We start from the raw sequence: 23,718 nt of genomic DNA, 5'->3' as shown, positions 1-23,718 counted from the left end.
AACAACAGAAATGTAAAACCCCAAAAGTAGGGTATAACCCTGATTAGGAAAATGGACCAGGTTTAGAGAACCAACAACAGAAATGTAAAGCCCCAAAAGTAAGGTATAACCCTTATTATCAAGTTCCTTCCAAGATGGATCTGGACATGAATCCAAATCCATACTATGGACATGGATGACTTATCAATGTACTATGGACAAGGGTGCCAGAAACATAACGGGACTTCTTCAGTTGTACACGTGTCAGCAATCCATCTGCTCTGAACCCGTTTATTTATCTGATTTCTACCCGGGTTTGATCGACATGATTGTTTTCCCAAATCCAACCTGAGTCTGGATATGAATTATCCGAAACAATAACACGAATCGGGCATAGTATGAAACGTATCGGTATATCCGACCCGTTTCATCCCTAATATCTCGGATCCCCCCCGATCTCGACAAGTTCGGACTCCCCACCCCCTTCCCGAGATTTTTCCTATGCCGAATCGCCGAGGCGACGCAGCGGATCCCGATATCTTCTGCGGTCGAACGGGGATCCACCGGCGACGGCTTTTCCGGCCGATCTTCGATTTAGGCTTTCGTTGGAACCGACGACGGCCAGGGGAAACGTTTCCCAACGTTTCATATATATACAAAAAGAGAAACTCGGTAGAGCGAAAGGGAGAATCGTGCGGGGGAAGCGACAACAACGATTGGCTTCTGGACTGATCCTTGGTGGCCCTCATCTTTCCCTCCACCAAATTCTCCATGCCGATCTCTTCTCTCGGTTGAGTCACAGTCCACTGACGGAGAATCGCAGTCCTCGACGGAGGAGAGACCTCTCGGGCCTTCCTTCTCTCTCGCTCGCTCGCTTGCACGGGAACGACGAGTTCGGGGTTTTTCTGTCAAGGGTTTTCTGCCAGGGTTTTTATGGCTTCGGAGAATGTTGTGCAGAGCAAGGAATCAACGGTGACGAGGATTGTGAATTTGGCGGAAGAGGCGAAGTTCGCCAGCGAGGGAGTAAAGGCGCCCAGCCACGCCATCCTCAGCGTCTGCAAATCGCTCGTTGCCGGCGGCGTAGCTGGCGGAGTGTGAGTCTCTCGTCCTCTTCCCTCCTCTTTCTTTTCCTCCTTAACTCTGCGCGTTTGGGTCGCTTCTCCGCCGACGATCGAGGGTTTGATTGGTTCGTTTTCTCGCTTTGATCCATTGCGGTCACAGAGCGATCGGTTTTCTTTGATTCTTTTTCTTTTTCTCAGCAATCTCCTATCATTGCTCTCTTAGTTAAGTGAAACGCCCCAAGTCACTTGATTTCTTCTTCTTTCTTGCTTAGTGACCTTGCTTCTGCAACCGATGCTGTTTCCCTTGTTTTTAGCTATTTTACGGATTTCGTTTCAACATTTCTGAATGTTTCTTTGTCGCCGTATTTACGCCCCTCCTGCACCTCTTCCCTTTGTCTCTAACCACCCGCGCGAACAAGTTCTCATTGATCAATCTCGGGTGATGCCTATCCTTGCTTCGTTCTTTTTGTTTCTTTCAGTTCGTCTGAGAAGGGGAGAAAAGGAAAATGTAACCTTGTTTTTGTGCAACTCCGTTCGTTATTTGCTAGCCGAGACACTGGAACAAGCTAGATATGTTTATGGTGTATTTCCTCTGCCTGATAGATGCGTCGATTTTTTTGGTTTTCTCTGTGCTAAGCCGTAATGATACAGCTAGACAAGATAAAAAGAAGCGACTAGGGTTTGATTGTCGAGTCCCATAACCATGTGAGTTTATTCTTGATTGCTGCTATCTGCACCTTAAAAGTCTAACTTTGCGTTTGTTTCCAACGTGGAATTTTATTAATCAAACGTAACTCTTATTTTGTCATTACCCTTACTAATCTGAATTTTCTTACATTTTTAATATTTGCCTTGATTGCCGTTTTCATTTGACATTTTCATTGGGATACTCTGACGAAAGATTCTACTGATACTAGTTTTGAGTTCTGGTCCACAATGGTAATTTCATGCGTGTTGAAATCATAATCTTCTTATAGGAATGTCAAGTTATTGGATACTTCTGTTTATTTTCCATTTGCAGTTTAATTATCTACATTTATATGGTTTCATAAAAGAGTCTTGCTAGTGCAATGAGATTCATGAATTGCGCATCTACTTTTTATGCTTATAACCGTGGAAGTCTAAATTTATCAGTCGTCTTACAGTCAATACCCAAGCATAAAAAGGGTCAGGGCATTCTGCTACTTCTCCATAGATCAATAAAATAACATGGTGCTGCTCGGGCAAAGTGTTGATGGTTTAGTTACTCTGGTGAAATGCAAAACTTTATTTTCTTTGGAGCCTGACATTTTTTAAAATCAATAGCTTACAAGTTGGAGGACAAAGACCAGCTTGTATATTGCTTCTAGGTATAGTTTTGGGCCTTTTGGCATCTGAAAAGATTTGCTTCAACTTCTATATGTAACCATTAATGGGTCAAAGAGTAAGAAAATGCACTTGTCTCTTTAATTTTGGTTGCTTGGTTTACTTCTAGAATAAACATAATAAAGCAAATAAATTGGAAAGGAGAGGCATAGTAGGAAATATTGCAGAAAGAAAAACTAGAATCCAGAGTTCTGATAATTTATTTTGTAACAATTTTAATGTTACTATGAAATGGATATAGTAGTATTGTAGTATCATGCACTGTCTAAACTCTTTGGGAAAAAAATGGAGTATTTGAACGACTATCAGTGACCTGATCAGAGTAATCAGCATCACATTTTTTGCCAACAACATTTTTAATGAGCTTAGTTATAAAATCAAATTTCAAATGACTTGAGAAATTCAACCAATGTTCAATAAGGAATTATGTACAAATGAAGCCTATGGGATTTGCATATATTGGAAAACATGTGCTTCAAAAGTAGGAAGTACCATGGGTAACCTAAAAAACTTAAAATTGGTGCAAGAAAAATCTGATGATTTGATTGCCGGCTGCAGTTTCCAGCCCTTCTCAAATTTTGATCAAAGATTAGCATATGGATTAGCAAAATTATCAACCTAAAACATTGATTACATATATCTCTACATATTGGTCAGATCATGGCACATGCCAACACTGACACTAGACATGACATGCACTTTGTGGATGTGATCAACACAGTCACCATCATAAATTTATTTTATTGTTTCGTGGCCATTAGTCCTGATATCTTGTTGTTTACTACTGTTCTCGTTTTTGACAATTGGAGTTTTATGACAGGTCACGGACTGCTGTTGCACCGTTAGAACGTTTGAAAATATTGCTTCAGGTAGTGTTTACAACTGCACATAATTAGTTATCTATTTCTAATGTTCCTGGAACTTTACTTGTCTTAAACATTCTATTGAATGGTGTTCTAAAAATGTCTGCCTGATTTACTGAAGTTATTGATATATTATTAGGTCAATTTTCTTAAATATAGATGCTCTAGTGATGTTGACTATGATTGTCTTTTGTTATTTTATGTATTTCTGGAGACACAAATATAAATTTGGGAATTGCAGCTATTGTAACTGGATGGACATTGCTATTGCTTTGTGTTGGTTTCTTCACATGCAATGAATCTGAAAGCCCTCTTTCAAATTGAAAGATTCAAACCACTTGGCCAGACATTGCCTGCTAAGAAGAAATCATCAGAATCTTAAGCAAACAAATGCAAGTTTGTGAGGAAACAAATGAAAATTAGAAAAAGTAAAGACTAAGCACTTGGCTGGGCTCTACTTTGGTCAGTTGTCAGCTAATGTGCCTGTGTTGGTAACCTAGGTTGTGGAACCCAGGGGGCTTGCCTGTGTGAGCATGCCAATCCTTGCATGAACCATGTAATTACAACGTTGAAGAGTTATAGGATTATTACATGAGGTAAAAGGTTGTGCCTTTCTCCCCTGATAAAAGTTGAGAAGCAATGTTGTAGAAGGGAGGGAGGGAGGTGTGTGTGTGTGGGGGGGGGGGGGGGGAGGGCGAGTTTAAAATATTCAATCATGTTGAGAAAAAACTTCCATCTTTTAGTTAATTCTTGAAAGCTACTAGGATAAACTGACCATCTTCCACCATCTGGGGTTTTATTTCAAGGATGAAAGTTAGCAAACAAGTACAAAATAGAAATATTCAAAGAGGAATCTCTTATTGATATGTTTGAATTTGTTCTTTTCTTTTCTTGTTTCCTTAAAAGAAAGTTCTTTTTTCCAAGTTTGGTCTTGTTTGGGGCAGAGTTACCAGAAGCTTCTTAGGTAAGTGAGAAGTGTCGTTCCTAGAAACTCACTTCAGAAGAGTGATACTCCTCGCTTCCGAAATTTCATGGGAATCTCGATTCTCCCACGGTTATCCTATGGTTCTCACACACTCCATCCATGCTTCCTATATGCTTCTCTCACATTTCTTTTCGTGTTTTTCATAAGCTTCCTCTCACGCTTCCACTCACTTCCCATGTGCTTTCTCTAAATTGGTAACCATCATTGTTGGATTGTAACAAAAAATTAATTCTTACACTAAAAAATCATGAAATTTAAGAATAGTTATTTTTATTCTCTTCCTTTTTTGATTCCTATTCCGTTCTTATTTTGCTTCCTATTTCATTCATGTTTTGCTTTCAAATTAATTCCTTGCTTCTCACTTATCAATTTTATAATGTTTCGCTTCTCGCTTCCACTTCTCGTATCGTTTCCTGTTTTTGCTTCCTAGGCTGGCAACCTTGGTTTGGGGTCAAAAGTTGATACTTGAAATTCCTTCGGGCCCTTTGAATGAGTTATTTCTTTTTTTTTTTAAAAGAAAGAAAGTTAAATGATTGAGCTTTAGAATGATGTTATTTGAAAGCTGCAATGAGATCTCCAAGAATCAAAGAAGATGCCTACTAGGGCAATAACACAATACAATCCACAAAGGGAGAGCTCTCATGAGGCATAAAGGCACACACTCACAATATAAAAATAATTATTTTATTAATATAAAATGCATTGCATTAAATAATTGGGACCCTAATGCCCCCATATATATACATGAGAGAGAGAGAGGAACAAGAGAGGCCTACTAGCCGTTGGGGACCTCCCAATGTCTAGTTGGTCAAAAGACCATAATGCCCATGAGAAAAATAAAAAAACAAAATAACCTAGATAAAATTTATATATATGTATTTATATACATATATGTGTATGCATATTTATATATGTACACATGTATATACAATTCTTAACACTCTCCTTCAAACTTACGGTGAGATCACCGAAAGTTTGTCAAAAGGAGAAATTGGAATCTAGGAGAGTGAAGGGCCTTGGTGAAGAAATCCGCCAATTGATATTATAAGATGACGTATGACAATAATATGATTCTCTTCAAATGCTCTTCGCGAACATAGTGACAATCTATTTAAATGTGCTTAGTCTTCTCATGAAACATATGGTTGTCAACAATGTAAATGACGCTCTTGTTATTACAATAAAGCTTTGTGTGCATCATTAGATGTATCCCCATATCTTCAAGCAATCACCTCAACCAAACAACTTCAGATATAGTAGTGGCCATGGCTCGATAATCAGCTTCCGTTGATAAAGGAGAAACCTTTTATTGTTTTTTGCACTTCCATAACACAAGCGAGTAACCTAAAAACACACAAAAACCATTAGTTAAGTACTGATAATTAGGATCTTCTCCCCAATCTAAATCAGAGTACACAATTAAATCAAGGGAGGAAGATGATAAAAAAGGCTTTTAGAAACAGTTTTCTGAATATATCTAATTATTTTCATAACGCTCATATGCACAATAGTTGGTGAGTTTTGGAATTGGCTTGCAGTGTGAACTGCATAAGCGCTATCAAACCTGGTGATAGATAAGTATGTGAGAGCTCCAATCATCTGACAGTACAGTGTTTGATCCTCCAGAGGTGTTTCATCATCAATTTTCATTTTTTGCATTAATCACTTCTAGGGTGTCGACCCTTTTCTTGTCAGTAATTCCAGACCCGATAATGATCTCAGTTGCAAATTTAGGTTGGGTTGATAAATACCCACGAGGTGAGTATGTAACTTTTATCAACAACAACAACAACTACGCCTTTATCCCAAAACAATTGGGGTCGGCGATATGAACCAAAAAAGAAAATCATTCTGGGTCTTCCACATGAATCCTTCTCCTCCAATCATTTCTATCTAATGCCATGTCCTCGGTGAGGTTCAAAACATTCATATCCTTTCCTATCATCTCCATCCAAGTCTTCCTAGGCCTACCCCGACCTCTTTTAACTAATATATTTTCCCATTTCTCCATCCTTCTAACTGGAGCATCATTAGGCCTTCGCCGAATATGTCCAAACCACCGTAAACGATTCTCTCTCATCTTATTTTCAATGGATGGAATGCCTACCTTCTTACGTATCTTCTCATTCCGAATCTTATCTTTTATTGTATTTCCACACATCCATCTAAGCATACGCATCTCACCTACACTCATTTTTTGAATATAATGTCTCTTGGCAGCCCAACATTCCGTACCATATAGTAAAGCGGGCCTAATTGTCGTCCTATAAAACTTTCCCTTCAACCGCAATGGCATTCTACGATCGCACAACACTCCAGTTGCACTTTTCCATTTCATCCACCCAACCTTTATCCTATGAGTATGTAACTTTTATACCAAAAAAATATGTAAGAAATCCAAGACCAGTCATTTCAAAAATATTTTTAAGAACAATCTTAATATGACTAACTCCCTATTTGTCTCCACCAGTGATGACCATGTCATCTACATACAACAATAAGATGACGATACCTTGCGTCAAATGTCGTATCAAACAAAACAATATCAATATAACATGATCTATATTCAAAATTTAACATGATAGCCTTGAATTTATCATACAAGGCTTTAGGAGCTTGTTTCAAATCATATAAAGCTTTCTTTAATTAGAGAATGTATCCCCTCAAGACCTGGGGGTGGATCCATATAGACTTCTTTTTTCAATTATCTATTTAAAAAGCATTTTTCACATCCATTTTATATATAGGCCAACCTTTATTGCAAGCTAGGGCTATGAGAGTCTTAACAATGGTCATTCTTACTACAAGGGCAAAGGTTTTCTCGTAATCTATTTCATATTCTTGACATATCCTTTGACAGCTAATCTAGCCTTGTGTCTTTCTAATGTCCCATCACTTTTGATTTTGACTTTATATACCCATGTACATCCTATTGGTTTTTTATCATTTGGTAATCTCACAATATCCCAAGCCTTGGCTCTTTCTAAGGCTTCCAACTCAATTTTCATTGCTTTGACCCACTCTAGAAGATCTTTAGATTGACCATAAGTCTTAGGTTCAAAATAAGAGTATATAAGAGCTAAACATGTCATATGTTGAGGAGAGAGACTCATAGGATACCGACCGATCGGGGGGTCTCTAAATTTTAGTAGATTTATTTAGGTTGGAGTTCATACCGATAGGGGAAGAGATGAAAATTGCGAACTGGTGGTGGTGGATGAAGCTTTGAGTAGTGGTTGAAGAGCCTCCACCAAGTGAGACAAAGAGAGAAATCCAATGGTTTTGAAACCTCTTACAACTATTTTTTTTAGCATCTTCTTGATGGCTTGAAAGGGGTATATTGATTGCACAAGATTCGGTCTTATTCTTCTCATATTCATCTTGTATTTTTTTGTATTGCCTCTGCATTGTCTCATCAACTCTTTTACATCCAGAAATCCCATGTCCTGATATCTTCAACAAATGAGTCTTAACTCTTGTATAAGACCCTATAGAACTTACTTTACAAATATTGCACCGAAATATGATATTTCCACCACCACCTCTAGCTTTTCCAAGTTTCTCCGCATGTGCCCGTAGTGACCCATCATCACATGATACAACTGAAGAACGAGAACCAACACTACCACTACCACTACCACTACCACTACCAGCTATATCAACACTAACAGTCGAACTTGTACGTATAGATGAAGATGACACAATACCTTTTCCTTTGTTCGTGAGTCCTTTCCCTTTGTCTACCATTTTCGTCCTTAAAACCCAAAAAATAATATTTTATTAAAATAAAATTCATAAATTGAACCCAGCATGCTTGGGTTGGGTTCTTCTAAACCCAGGTCAGGGTTTTGATTCTTCTGAACTCAGGTTTTGCCGAACTCAGGCTTGGGTTCAGCAGATCCAAACCCAGCAAGCCTGGGTTCGGTTCTTTTGAACCCAGGTTTGGGTTCAGGTTCTGCCAAACCCAGGCCTGTGTTCAGCAGAGCTGGACCCAAGCCTGGGTTCAAAAGAGCTAATTGATCGGCTTTGGTTAGACCTCTAATCCACCACTTTATTCTCAACATAGATAATAAAATAAGATCCAAATATGCATTTGGATACGATTAGTTTGTATATCTATTGAACCTTTTTTTTGTTTCGATTCAAATTTGGATCAATATTTGTTAACGTGGGGCTCCACTTGTCTTATAGAAGCATCAGGTGCACGTCACCTTGTGTTGGGATGTTGCAGGTTCAAAACCCAATGGTATAGTTTCATAACTGGTAGGGGTCTGCCTTACCTCAGCTTGCCTTTTAAAAATAAGATATGGGTTCAGCTCTGGCTGAACCCAACAACTATGGGTTCAGCAGAGCCGAACCCAGCAACCCTGGGTTCGGTTCTGATGAACCCAGGAGCCCAACCTAGCAGGCCTGGGTTCAGCAGAGCCGAACCTAGGCCTGGGTTTAGGTTCTGCTGAACCCAGTAGAACTTAACCTAAGAGCTTAAGCCAACCATGGGTTCGGCCCTTCGACAATGAGGGGAGGAGGAGAAGGAATAAGAAGAAAGAGATATGAGGAGGAGAAGAAAGAGAGGAGGAGGCGGTGGAGGGAGGAAGAGAAGGAAGATGAAGGGAGGAGTAAGGTTACCTGTTGCCGTCGCTGCCATAGCAGGACGAGGACCACCGCTGTGCTGTCGACTGGTAGGAGGAGGAGTGGGTTACGAGAGGTGCGGAGGAAGGGTCAAGAGGGGGGGGGTTTACGCAAATGTGCCCTACCCCCCCCCCCCCCCCCCCCCCCCCTTAAAACACATTTTATTTATTTATTTTTTGGACCGAAATGGACTCGACCGAGTCCATTTCTGGACACTTATAACCCTGGTTGCAGTTGACCGCACCCGGTGCAGCTGGTTTTTATGATAGCCGCATTGGGTGCCACACCCGCATCGCGTCACGTGGACGCAACCCTTTATAAGAGTCCATGTGACATAGCTATATATAATACATATATATGTACACATGTACATACAACTCTTAACAAAAGATATATCTTATGGTGTAACTTTTAGGCAGAAAACACTCAACACTATTTTGAGAAGTTAATGTGGAAGTTATAGTCTGCCTTATGAATATATGCAAGAATGAATTAGTCAGAAAATAGAAAAATAAGTGTAGGAGGTTTTATACAGAAGAAGTTGAATTTAGGGAAGTGGGGCAAATGGTCTAAAAGATATGTTGTTTTGATTCTCAATAACCACAATAAAGTATGTACTATGTACTGAAGTCTGTTTTTTGAGAAAAAAATTCCTGAATAGCTGTGTGAATGAATGAACAATATGATGGGAAAAACATTAGATGTATAAATAGATGGTTTTATCAAATGAGGATCCCATTGAATACAGTCTTGCTTCTATATGACTTCTCTTGTTGGTTAATGGGAAAAACTGCATTCTGTTTTTGGGCTTGAAATAAGAAGCCCCACTTATCATGTGCTGAGAGAGCTGCTTTTGGTATCTACACAAAAAAGGACAAAGTGAAGATCAATTCACAATGTTCCATTCTTGGATAGCCAAGATGAATCTGGATCACCTTCTTTCCTCATTTTGACCCTCCATGGAGTATTTAATGAGCACCTATAAGTTTTTTGCAAGATAGGAAGAGTTAGATGTGGTCCTTCTATGGTGATTTATTCTGTTGTTAGCATAGGGTGTGTTTATGGATGGTAATATCAAAAGGCATCATATGCCTGATGATTCAGATTGTATAAAGGATGCCATGTTATTCTCTGTGTTCATAAGAAAGTTAGGGAGAAGAATGCCACAAATATTACCATTATATTTGACTATGCTACATTTTGGAATACTGATGGACAAATAACTTCAGACTCCTTTTGCCATCCATATATTGACTTAATGCAGTTGGATATTGGTGAGATGGTTCTAGTGAAGGTGGTGATAGAGAAGACCAAGTCACTGACTATTTTTCAGTAACAGTTATTCATGTACAGAACATGGTGAGGATCTCAATAGAGAATAATTCTGTAGCTCAAAGTAGCACATTAGGCCCGCTTGATAAATTCTACTAGGATCATATGTTTATAGTAAAGTAACTGTTTCAGCTTCTGATGACTAAAAGTAATTTTAGCTATTTTCACCTGAAATGACTAAAAGTAATTAAAATTTGTCAGTGAGAATTCTAAGAGAACTGTTCAGACCAATAGGTCCTTCAGTGATGTTTCCATGCAGCAAAGTCTATGATAGCACTACTCTTTGTGAATAATGACGAGCGTCTTCCTTAGGCATTTATGATGCTGAGGATCATGTAAGAAATCAAATTAATGCAATTCTGGATGATGATGAAGCTTGAAAATTTTTTCTGATCCAGGAAATATGTATCTAGTTGTCCCTTAAGATAACAAAGGCATATACTGTTTATAAGCCCAATGGCGACACTGTGTCTATCGTTATCTTTATCTTCTCTTAACTGCACATAAGTCTATTGTTTGATTCTTTATTCTGTGTTCCTGGACAAGCCAAGGTTTTCTTATTTTCCTTTTTACTGTGGGAAGATGACAAAGGTCTAACCTATGAAAAATGTTTAATTCATTGTTCATGCTCTTTCCTTTGTCATAGGGCATATTTTTTTCCTCTATATTGTAGTATTATTTCCATTTCTTTTCGCGTTTGGGTTTATTATTTCCTCAGTTTGGTGGTCCAAGAATCCATTTCAGTTAGACTGACAGTTTTGTCCCCTATACATGAAAAAAAAACCTGGCGTGTTTCCCTAATGAAGAATATAGTTCCATGAGCAAAAGGCTCCTGTTATGATGAATCATCTTGGCATTGGAGGTCTCACAGGTGCGAATGACACTAAAGGCAGTGTGAGAGGTGGTGTAGGTCATAGTTGGTAGTGGATACAACCACTGAAGGATGAAGGAGTAAATAGAAGTTGCAAATCAAATGGAAATGGTTTTGTTTGTGTACTTTCTTCATTGCAATTTCCTTTATCTTTAAAGAAATCTTTCATAATTTCAACTGTTATCACTATTTTGTATTTGAGAAGGAAGAGACTTCCTGGAGGCTTTATCGCCTTTCCCCATATGACCATGCTACCTTGGCTCCATCGTGCCATTTATGATTTTTCTGGTTATATATATGTGGGCCATATGTTGAAGAAAATTTTATTCATAGAATTTTCTTTAAGGTTTTTGCCTTGGTCTTCTGACTTTTTTTCTAAGTTATATTTTTTGAGACAGGATCAGGTCAGAGGTGCCTTGGATGCCCTTCATCCATGTGATCAATGACAGCCCAAACACCATGGTTGGATAGTTTACCTCTCAGATGGGGCTCAATAAAATTTTGAGCGTCGTTCATCTTGTAGATGAACAACATCTAAAGCAAAAAAAAAAGAATGGTTGAAAAAGAAGGAAAAATGGTGGTGCTTGGTATGCCGATCATCTCATGGATGAATGGCATCCGATGCACTTCTGACAATATTATCGTCAGAGGTGCTTCTCACCTGATATGGTCATTTTTTTTTGAGATGGACATTAGTATTTAGCTGCTTGTGCATTATTCAAGCAAAGCATGAGGTAGTTCAATCGTTGTGATATTTTGCTCACTGTTGAGATTTCATGAACTATTTCTTTTAGTTATGAACAGTAAGTAACTGGTCTCTTTTTTTATTTCCTGTCATCTATTTCCTTGCTTTAGTTGATAGCCCTTTTATTTTGTTGATGTACTGATCAAAACTTTTGTAAGAAAAGGTGCATTCACATGTAATGTATTCAAATATGTTAATATTTTTACTCATCTCAATCCTTTATATTGGAGAAACTGGGCAAATGGAGTGAAGAAACATAAATCTTGCTGCACGCTAAGGGAATATGAAGACATTTTGATAAACTTATGTTGTGGAAGCTTTGACAATGGCAGTATGCAAAATTTTCATGGTGGAGTGCTGCTGCCTTTTTGCTTTTAGTTCTATATAAAATATTACCGATATAATCTTGTCCAGACAAACTATGGCATAAATATTATGGCTAATGATGCCAAGAATTGCTTCTGTAGCAATATTTCCAGCATATGTATGCTCAGAAGCTGGTTAACATTTTGCATCCTTGTTGAACACGTTGGAATTTCTTGAGGTTTGGTAGTTTTTTCTTGGACAACAACAGAAGCATCTTGCTAGCATCTTTTAAAAGTTTGGATCAGTGTGAGTTGTCATCATGAGATGTAAATGAATATCAGTAATAATTGTCATTTACCAAATGGTTGTTTTCTTGGTTGGAGATTTAAACTTGTCAAACTCATTTTTTCTTTTTTTTTTCCTATGTGCTATTGTTATTGTTTTAACTAACTGTTGGTCTTAAAATAGGTTCAAAATCCCCACAGCATAAAATACAATGGCACTATCCAAGGTTTGAAATACATATGGGGAACAGAAGGTTTTCGGGGACTCTTTAGAGGGAACGGCACCAACTGTGCACGGATTGTGCCAAACTCAGCTGTTAAGTTCTTTAGCTATGAGCAGGCAGCTAGGTACTTTTTATGCATGAGTTTGGTATCAAAATGTATAGGAAGCGGCAGCAATTGGAGAATTCAGCTTTGTTGCTTGGGCATTCAATCTATTTTATGATATGTTTGGTCATAGCATCTTTTATGCTTTTGTTTGCTTATTATTGTTTTTGCCTGTACGTTAATTCCTTCCCAGACATTTATATTCTGGGAGGCATGTTAGACTGGGACATTTTGAAACTGAATGAGAGTGTTCCTTTTTCTCTTCAACCCTTTTGCACCATTATCTTTGGTTTTCTCTAGGTTTTTATTCATATAAACCTATTACAACTGCAAGATAACTTTGTAAGCAGATCTTCAGGATGATATCCCATTGCCGCCTGGTCTTTTATCTTTCTTTGTCCTTACCTTTGGCTGGCATGCTGATTAAGATGACTCATTAATCATTCCCCAACAATCTCAGCAAGATATGCTCAAATTCCTTTGTGAAGATTGTCTCTTAGATCTCATGATGGGAAACAATATCTTTTAGGGCTCACCGGTTTGCACTTTGCTAAGACTAATTGATGCAGCTTTTAAGGATATGTAGAAGCTTCCCATAAACGTGGACAAGTGCTGCAAGGTAGTGCTAGTTTTTATCTATAGCTAGTAGCTTTGGCATGTATGGCTATTTATGTTATCTGATCTTGATAACATGACAAATTTCAATGCAATTATCCTAAAACTGTGCATCAGCGTCAGGCTTTGGGTGCATCATTGCGGGAGTACTTCTATGCTGGAAATCATGATCTATTATGTGTTTCAATAATGGTAGACTTTTGTAGCATCTTGTCCTGGAAAGGTTCCATATTGCAGAAGTGTAATCCACTTGTCACCTTCCAAGCTTTGATATCTGTGTCGCAAATCAAATTCATGGCTAGTTGATTTGTTTACTATGATGCCTAATATATGCATATGACAGTCCCATACCATGTAGTGTGAGGAGCATTGCAGAGATACCTATTAGCTTTAGCTGCCATAGGATATGAAAACCTAATATAAGCATAATAAAGTGCACAACCAAGTTTAAATGCCATTACCTCAGTTCATTGTCCTGCTAAATGTGACAATAACAATTCTGTTGCGTCCACAACAGTGTTGTGAAAAGCGCGCCTTGAGGCAAGGCAAGGCTTTTTTTGCCTGGAGGCGCACTAACGAAGCGCAAGTGTCTATTAATAAATGTGGTTCACAATCTTCAAATCAGATTTATTTCAGAATAAAGAAAGGAGAGAAGAAGGGAATGGACAGGCTTGCTTTTTTGGGATATGTTCCTTAAGAGGGAAACATGAGGGCTGACCTCCTTTTATAACAATAACTGTTTCTAAGGAGTCTAATAACAATTTCTAATAAGGACTCTATAATAGAAGAGATTTTACAACATGACTCTCTACATAAGGGGACTCTCTATGATGTGATCTGGATTTGGACTCTTAACTAGATCTAGATCTAGATCTGAATTCACGTCCCAATAGCCTCCCTCAAATTGTACATGGTATTCACCATGGACAACTTGTACTTTAAGTACCAAAATCTCTGAACTGTCAGGCATTTTTTAAAGTATCTGCAGTTGGATCTTTAGTTCCAACAAACTTAGTCTCCAACTCCTTTTCTTCAATTTTATGCCTAATGAAATGCTGATCAATCTCAATATGTGTTTGGTTCTGTCATGTTGGATTGGATTTATTGATATTTGGATTGCACTTTAATTATCACAAAATAAAATAGATTTTGAAACTTTTTCTCCCAATTCTATCATAAGAAACCTAATCCATGTCAATTCTGAAGTAACTATAGCCATAACTCTATATTCAGCTTTGTTGCTCGACCTGGTAGCTGTTCTTTGCTTTCAACTACTCCATGATATCACATTGCTGCGAATAAACATACAATAACCATAAATGAATCTTCTTTCATCTGGATCTTCAGCTCAATCGACATCAGAGAATGCTAATAATGACAACATATTTTCTCCCTATAACCTTCTTTTATTCACCAAGCCATCTCCCATTGTGCCTTTTAAATACCTTAATATGTGTTTCACTGCCTCCATATGAGTGACCTTTGGCTCATGCATGGACTGAGACACTTGATTAACTGCATATGTAATATCAGGGTGAGTAAAAGTGAGGTATTGAAGCATACCTACTATACTTCTATATTTAGTGGGATCTCTGTATAACTCTTTATCTGTACTAAATTTTTGATGTATGGGACTTGGGGTTGATATTGTTTTGCAGTCTTTCATGCCTATCTCGCCAAGAAGATCCATGACATACTTATGCTAAGTCAAAATAAGACCACCATCACATGTTCTGTCTACCTCAACACCCAAAAAATATTTCAATTTCCCGAAGTCTTTCATATGAAATCTCAAACTTAAAAAGAGTTTGATATTTTTGACATGACTTTCAAAATTTCCTGTAACTATAATGTCATCAACATAGATAAGTAAAAAAGTAATTATCCCATCTTTCTTAAAAAAAATAGGAATGATCCGATGAGACTTTTAAAAACCATGTTTCTGGATCTCTAAAGAAAAACTTTTAAACCAGGATTTTGAGGCTTGCTTTAATCCATATATAGTCCTTTTTAATATGCAAACATCAGTATGAGAATCCTTAACATCATAACCCACTGGGTGTTTCATGTAAACTTCATTCAAGTTACCATGTAAAAATGCATTTTTTGCATCTAACTCATTTAGAGCCCATTTATGATTAACCGCAAGAGACAAAATTAATCAAACAATGCACATTTTAACAATATTACTAAAAGTCTCTTCATAATCCAAACCATATTCCTGTGATGAATAACCCTTGGCAACAAGGCTGACTCCATGCTTATATTTTATTTAATGCACCCATCTTGAACCAACAACATTTTTATCACTTGGTCTTGGAACTATATCCCATATTTGGCACTCTTGTGAGGCTCTCATCTCCTTATTCATAGCCTCTGCTCATCTTTTGTGTTTGCTTGGCTATAAGATTTGGGCTCATCATGTTTTACTATTTCAGTTAAAAATAATTGATGTTCTGCAAAGATACTGTCATAACTTACCCATCTTTCAACCAGATGTTGAATCCTTGTTGATCTCCTTGGCTCAAGGATATCATTTGGAACATGTGGGATTTCTCCTAAGGATGATTATGTTTTTAATTCTCTAGGCCTTCTGGTATACACAACACCTTCTTTGTATCTTTGAAAATCAGCTGGTGGTTGTCCATCATTAGAATCGTTATCCTGCACATTCGGCTGCAACTCTTCAACATTTAAGTTTCGATGAACCTTTGGTACATTCTTGTGAGTAATGCTCAAGGTTGGGAAAGGCAAAGAGTTCAACATTCAGCCACATCTGATAACATTCAGTATGCGATGCAGATTTCAGCATATTTTGAACAAATTTGTCTTTATTAACGTCTTGAAATAACAACTCATCAAGTGCCACATTTTTAGATATTCTAATCCACTTTACAACGGGATCATAACAACGATACCCCTTATAGTTATCTGCATACCCTACAAACCTGCATACATAAGCCCTTTCATGGGACTTTGTCCTCAAAGACTTATCTATGTGAACATAACACGTGCCGCCCCATGCTTTTAATCCATTATAATATGGATTCTTCCCGTATAACTTGCAAAAAGGGAGATTTATTTCCTAACCTTTTCATCGGCAGCCTGTTTATCACAAAACAACATAATGAAAGGCCTCTGTGCATAAAATATATATATTAGCTGAGTCAACCTAGGTTGACTTTGTTCTAGCCGTTGGACGGCTAGAATGGCTCCTCTCTTTTAATCTCTCTCTTCTCCCTTATTTTCTCTATAAATATGGGTGGGTGTCTGCCTTTGTAAGGTGAGAGAGTGATGGGTAGTTCTAGGTATTTTTTGAGTGTTTGAATGTATATTGTAGTGAGGTCTTAATGTATTTTTCTTTTTTGTATTTTAATGTTCATTATTAATGAAATCATTCATTCACAGTAGTTGTATTGTTTTTGTTTTAATGTGTATTGTTCAAGCATCCAAATGCTTGTTGGTTTGGCATTTGGATCTCGGTTTGGAGTATCTTGGTTTCCGTGCTGCTTTATGACACCTCACCGTCCATAATCAAACCAGGGTTGGGCCTCTTTTATTCTGGTATTATTATAGGAGAAGTCTGTGTTGCTTTTGCTAAACTATCATTAAATGTGTCCTGCAGGCTTATGTAATCTTGCATAGCTGCATGTATTCCATAAGTTTCAGGTTAAGAGCTTGTGACCGTCGGCAGTACTTGCTTGCACTCCATCTATGTTTGGTGTTATAGAAATGAATCTTGTATTGATAGTTTCTGTTTTTGTGCCAAACGATTCCTTGATCATATTGAGTTCGCCTTGTTATTTTCATGCTAAACTTCTTTATGGTGAAATTTTGGATCATTTCTTATCACAATTTAGTGTTCAGTCTCTATTTCACTTGTTTTCTTGACATAATGAATCAACTTTTCTGTTTTCTTTATCTGTATTTTTTTTCGGAGTCTGTATTCATTATATGTTAAAATAATTTGTTTTCATCATTACAGTGGAATTTTGTGGCTTTACCGGCGACAGTCTGGAAATGGTATGAACTGTCTTTTATTTATCTATCCTGCTCACATCACTTTCTTTGGGTATTGCAAATTTAAGAAAACTCTGAGCAACTAACGATGGATGGCAGACTTTGTAAATTTTTTAAGGCCATTACTATTCCTGTATGCATGTGACTGTTACCTTAACAATAATCATGTTACAAAAATAGCTGAGTTGCTCTAAATGCTAGAATAAAAAATTCAATGTATATAATCCAGGTGGTCATGTTCCAGAACTTGCATGCGCTTCAAGGATGCCAGCTGCTTATAACAGGGGTGTGCATGCATGTATCTATTTTTTTAGAATCTTTTGTTGCGTAAAAACGACTGGTTAATTCTTGTCTCAGAAAATATTGAGTTTCAGAAAACATTGATGGTGTTTGGACACTTTGCTGGTGCTAGGTCCTCCCACTTAATATTTTAAGAGGCACTTTCAAGATCATTCTTGTCTTTTTTATGTTGGCTATGTTTTTCCCCTTGTAGTTTTGAACCAAGAGTAATAATGTTTTATGTCTTACTTTTTAGGATCTTGATTACTGATTTTGTATTCACCTGCGTTTTTTTTCTTTTAAAATTTGTCTATCAATTACATCACATTTCAATTTAGTTTTATTATTTGACTTTATAATTATAGTGATTCAAACTTGCTGGTATACATGCATACATACATATATACATCTATGTATGTGTATACGGCCATGTCTCCATTGTAATGAGATATGCGGAATACAAAGGCACAATAAAGAACCGAATATCACAAGCACTTAATGTGCAAAATGCACAAACCCACTATGGGGTGAATGCCAAAAGGCAAAAGATGAATATTATTAAAGGAAAAAGTGAGAGAACACTTGCTTTACATGAGGGGGAAGACCCCTATAAATACAAAAAGAGAGGGCTAAAAGAGGGAGCCATTGGGGCTCCCCCTAATAGACGTTGGGGAGCCCCAACGTCTCATTAGGTGGGGCCCCCAATGGATCCAAAAAGGAAGATACAAAAAAGGAAAAATAAAAAAATAACAAAAAAGGAAAACCTAAATAAATATCTTACAAAAATAAATTATGCAGTGAAAAGACCAAAATACCCCTATCGGGTATTTTGGTATATATATATATATATATATATATATATATATATATATATATATATTAACATCCATGCCAAAATTTTTTATAATTGCTGTGTTTACTAGCTGTATCCGTATCATGTCCCATTCCCGCATCTGTATCCATGTGACATTTATATAATCTAGGACAGCCTTGGTCCCCATCTGTTAGACTTAATCTATGGAAACTTGTTAATATGAATTTTTTTTTCAAAAATAGTTATCAAACAAAGATGCCTTATAAAGTCCATAAGACCTGTATGTGTGGGGGTCATAAGATGAACCAAGGGTCAGATATTAAAATAATCTGTGGGCATGTGTGCACCTGTGTCTTGGTGCCTCTATGCTGTGCATGTCTTTGTGCTGTGTGTGTGGGTAAGGTAATCCAGCATCTGGAGTTTGTGCAATGGCATGCATAATTCCTTTGCAGGCTCCACGTCTGCATGAGTGTGCCGCATGTGCTTTTTCTGCATAAAAAGGAGGAAGGGGAAAGAGGATTTGGAGAAAATCTGAATAGGGTTTGGCTGTGGTTGTTTTGATTATGCCAAATGCCAAGCAAACACCACACAAATATGGTTGCGTGGTCAATTAATCAAACTATTGAAATGCACCTGTCACAGAAGGAATTGAAAATTCAGGTTGGCAGACATAAGATGGTTTTTACGAACCCAAAGCCATGGCTGAAAAAAGAAAGTGCCTACCCAATATGACGATATTAAACTCGAGATTCAACTTTGTTGTTTTTTATGAAGTCATGGTTGGCCAGTACCTCTGAACCTAGAGTCTGATAGACACAAACCTTTTGAGTGCATGGGTGCATATCTTTGTGCATGAGTTTGTCTCCTTGTGTATCCTTGGATGCTTTGGTTGCTGGGCGCTTTGGTTTGATGGTTTGGGTTTTGCTGATTTATGATCCAAATAAATGTGGTATGCCTATAGAACACGCCAAGCTATTTAGTAAATCTGTTGCACAGGTGATTAAAATCCCAGTTTGGTGTACCTATGTTTTTTCTGATAAAAAAAAGGGAAGAAATAAAAAAATTGTTTCATGTCAATCCAAACATGTAAAACTTGAGATTCAAGCTTATTTTTTTTCCCAAAGTGATTGTTGAATATTACCTCTAAGGCCTGTTTGTTTCATATAGTTTTCATGGGAAAGTGCTCAGTTGGTTTCGCTTCCCCCTTTTTGCCAACATGGGGGAAACAAACATCCAAGCATCATAGCGTGAAAATGCAGTGCCGGCACAAGTTGGCCCCATGTGAAAATCACTTCATTCCTCCCCATGAATATCAAAGGACTTTTATGGGAAAACTGGCTTGCAGGAGTTTTTATTAACCGATGCCCCTTCCCATGAAAGCGCCTTCTCTTCCATGAGAATGAAACAAACGGAACCCTAAGGTTAGAATGCCTATTATAGCCAGGCCACCATGAAGGAGCCTTCTCTTCCATGGGAATGAAACAAATGGGCCCCTAAGGTTAGAATGCCTATTATAGCCAGGCCATAAGTAATTGATTGCTTTAATTGGACGATCAAGACCTAATTTAAAGATGTGGTTGACATCATTCAATTCATCTGATCTTATTTTTGTTCTGTGGAACTTAGATGATTTATTTATGTTTATCATGTGAGTTCCTTATTGAGCTTCTTTTGTTTACTGAATGTATGTGTGATTTTTTTTACCTGCTGAACTTATATGTGATGCATATATGGTGTTGGGCATGGATTTAATGTTATTACAAATTGATTACTTTGCCTTCATCTGATTTTGCAGAAGATGCACAGCTCACTCCACTTCTGCGCCTTGGAGCTGGAGCATGTGCGGGCATCATTGCAATGTCTGCAACTTATCCTATGGACATGGTTCGGGGGAGGCTAACTGTCCAGGTCCTTTAATTGTAATTTTTGCATAGTTTTTCTCTTCGTTAATGTTTCACTTCCACATTATTGGATGCTAAGTTGTGGCTACCATGCTCCTCAAAACATAAAATGGTTCATGCAGACAGAGAAGTCCCCTTACCAGTATAGGGGAATGTTTCATGCACTGTCAACTGTCCTGCGTGAGGAAGGCCCTCGAGCTCTGTACAAAGGATGGCTTCCTTCCGTCATTGGAGTGGTTAGTGAAACCCTTCCTTTTTTATTGATATGGCTCTTCAGTTTTCTGCTCAACATCATGATTTTATAATATTTGTTTGCATTTTCTCCAGAGAAAAGTAATATATAGGGTTGTGTATGCATGTGTATGTGTGAGTGGAATGCTTGCTATCATGACTAATTTTGTTTGTTTCCACAGATTCCTTATGTAGGTCTGAACTTTGCTGTATACGAGTCCCTGAAGGACTGGTTGATCAAAACAAGGCCATTTGGACTTGTTGAAGACAATGAACTGAGTGTGACTACAAGGCTTGCTTGTGGAGCTGCTGCTGGAACTATTGGCCAAACAGTTGCTTACCCACTTGATGTCATACGCAGAAGAATGCAGATGGTAGGCTGGAGCCATGCAGCATCCGTTGTGACAGGGGATGGGAGAAGCAAGGCACCACTTGAATACACTGGCATGGTTGATGCATTCAGGAAAACAGTGCGGCATGAAGGTTTTGGAGCTTTATACAAGGGTTTAGTTCCTAATTCTGTGAAGGTTAGTTATGTATGGCACATTTGTGGGGTTAGAGAACTATGATCAAGGCATCCCTATTAGTGTTAATAGAACATATATTCACTACAAATCACTCTTCAGTTTTATTTGGGTGACTGAAATCTGAGGAGGCCCTAGTCGAATCTTTTGAAGAGCGTTGCTATCAACTGGTTGTGTAGTTTGGCCAGAGCAGTCGGAAAGTTCTGCGCCTGCAACATAGCAGCTATGTCACAGGGACTCGCCAACTAGGTGCCGCACCCGCGTCGCACTCGCACCCGCACCCGATGCGGTCAACCTGACCCTGGGTGCAGTCAACGCACCCAGGGTCATTTATGTCCAACTTTTGGACTTTATATATATATCTATATCTCTCTCTCTCTCTATATATATATATATAATTTTTTATATTTTTGCCGCACCCCCGTACCCAAGTTTTTTGAAAGTGCCGCACCCCCGCACCCGCACCCACACCCACACCCACACCCACACCCACACCCACACCCATGTGACATAGCATAGCAGTTAGTGCCAATGATCAAATCCAGTAGTGAAAGCAAATGGAGATTGTGGGCACAGTTGCCTCTTGGTTGTCAAAATTTCTCTATGCATAGGGAGTTTCTAGACTAAGTCTCCATTGTCTACCCCTCTAATTCCAATTGTAATTTTTTAGTTTCCATTAGATTCCAGACAGACAAGACATGAATAAAAAAAAAAACATCGTGTACCTAATTAATCTCAAAGACTAAAACTTATTCACTCAGCTTGGATAACACTATTTTCTCATCAATTCCTTGCTTCCTATTTTCCTTACTGTGACCAAGGAAATTGTTATCTTGTCCATGTCACCACTTTCATAGTAAACATTTTCAATATGCTCTTGATTTTATTGAAATGACTATAATTTGATGAGAATTTAATCCAGCTCTTCAAAATTAGCAGAAAGTCAGTCGATTTATTGAAAATGGTCAAGCAAGTTGTCCTGAAAGATGATATCTAGTATCGATGACTAAATCTGCCAATTATCAACAATTGCATAGGTTTAATGTAATAATTTCACTGGGAATATGTTTTTTACTTCTTTCCAAAGTAAATCTACAGAAAAGACAAATTTTAATAGCCATCTATTTTTCTGAGCAAACTACTTGCTCATGGTTGCCAAAGTTGTGGTTCTGGAGACCTGGTTCTGTTACCGTAGGATCTTGAGATACATGCTTATGTCAATTACCTATTGAAAGTTAGTCTTAAACAAGCATAAATGTAACACATGGATATGCCTCCCTCTGTTTGGGCAGCAGATTACATGTTCATTGGACATGGGGAACATGATTTTACACATACATTTGAAATATTGATCACAGTTTGTTGGTTTTTTCCTGTTCAACCTCCAGGGTTCCGGGGAATGGTGTGACATTTCATTCCATAGTTGATCACCTATGTGTTGAATTTTTTTCTTTTATCCGACTGATTCTTTTGCTATTTGGTTACAGGTTGTGCCATCCATTGCGATTGCATTTGTGATGTATGAGTTGGTTAAAGATGTTTTAGGTGTCGAGATGAGGATATCTGACTGAGAGTGGCAATAACCAAAAGCGCAATTGAGGGCTTGGGTATTTTTTCTTGTAGGGATCAGGATAAAGGGTAGGTGATATCCTGTAATGCATATTGGTATTACTGCAGATAATGCATCAAAACCAAAACAAGGGCTAAAGGTGGTTGGTTTTCTTCATTCTTATTCAGTCAATAAAGAGCTATAAGGAAGGTAATGGGAGGCATTACTTCAATATTCAAGCCATTCTTCTTATGTATGATCTGTTGTATCTTTTATTTTGCTTGATATTAAACTAGTTTCCTCTTGCATTTTCCTGATATGGTCTTTTCACCATAATCTCAGCTTAGAAATAAGATTGAATTTTCTGGTGCTTGAAAAACGTAACTTTTGGCCTGCATTAATTAATGTTGTAAACATATTCTTGCGGTGTCTAGGATTTGATCTTGTGAATACTCCCTTGGTGATGTCTAAGTGTAAGTTTAATGATGTTTGCAGTGTTGTGTGTCTGGAAGAAGAGTTCTTGAAACATTGATGAAGTGGAAAGCAAGAGAAATAACCAGAGTTACCGGAAGCTTCTTAGGTAGGTGGGAAGCTCGCTTCCCGGAAACTTGCTTCGGAAGCGTGATACTCCTCGCTTCCGAAACTTCATGGGAAGCTCGATTCCCCCATGCTTCTTCTATGCTTCTCATACACATGGTCTATGCATACTGTATACTTTTCTCACGTTTCTTTTCATCTTTTTCATTTATTTTCTCTCACGCTTTCATTCACTTTCTATGTACTTTCTTTAAATTGGTAACCATCATTGTTAGATTTTAACAAAAATTTAACTCTTTTACAAAAAAATCATGAAATATAAGAATGATCAATTTTATTTTAGTTTTTATTTGGTTCTTGTTTGATTCCATATTGCTTCATTTTTTATTCATATTCCGCTTTTAATCGCTTCCCGCTTCGTATAAATTTTAAAATGCCTCGCTTCTTGCTTCCGCTTCCCGTATCCTTTCCCGCTTCCGCTTCCTATTTTGGCAACCTTGG

At 37.8% G+C, this 23,718-nt stretch overlaps 1 protein-coding gene across 1 annotated transcript; it reads left to right on the top strand.

The window, feature by feature from the left end:
• Positions 1-644: 644 nt before the first annotated feature.
• On the top strand, positions 645-22,992 carry LOC149836787 (mitochondrial adenine nucleotide transporter ADNT1-like). Its single transcript, XM_090005577.1, has 8 exons — positions 645-1,073; positions 3,226-3,274; positions 12,605-12,768; positions 17,348-17,385; positions 20,271-20,383; positions 20,499-20,612; positions 20,790-21,134; positions 22,619-22,992. The coding sequence occupies exons 1-8, from the start codon at positions 913-915 to the stop codon at positions 22,700-22,702; spliced, it is 1,068 nt and encodes a 355-aa protein (XP_089861703.1). The 5' UTR covers positions 645-912; the 3' UTR covers positions 22,703-22,992.
• The last annotated feature ends 726 nt before the right edge of the window (positions 22,993-23,718 follow it).

The sequence above is a fragment of the Nuphar pumila genome, chromosome 5, assembly GCF_984573655.1.
Source record: "Nuphar pumila chromosome 5, dmNupPumi1.hap1.1, whole genome shotgun sequence".
Classification (NCBI taxonomy): domain Eukaryota; kingdom Viridiplantae; phylum Streptophyta; class Magnoliopsida; order Nymphaeales; family Nymphaeaceae; genus Nuphar; species Nuphar pumila.
The sequence above is the reverse complement of the archived record's forward strand: the minus strand, read 5'-3'. Positions and strand labels throughout refer to the sequence as shown.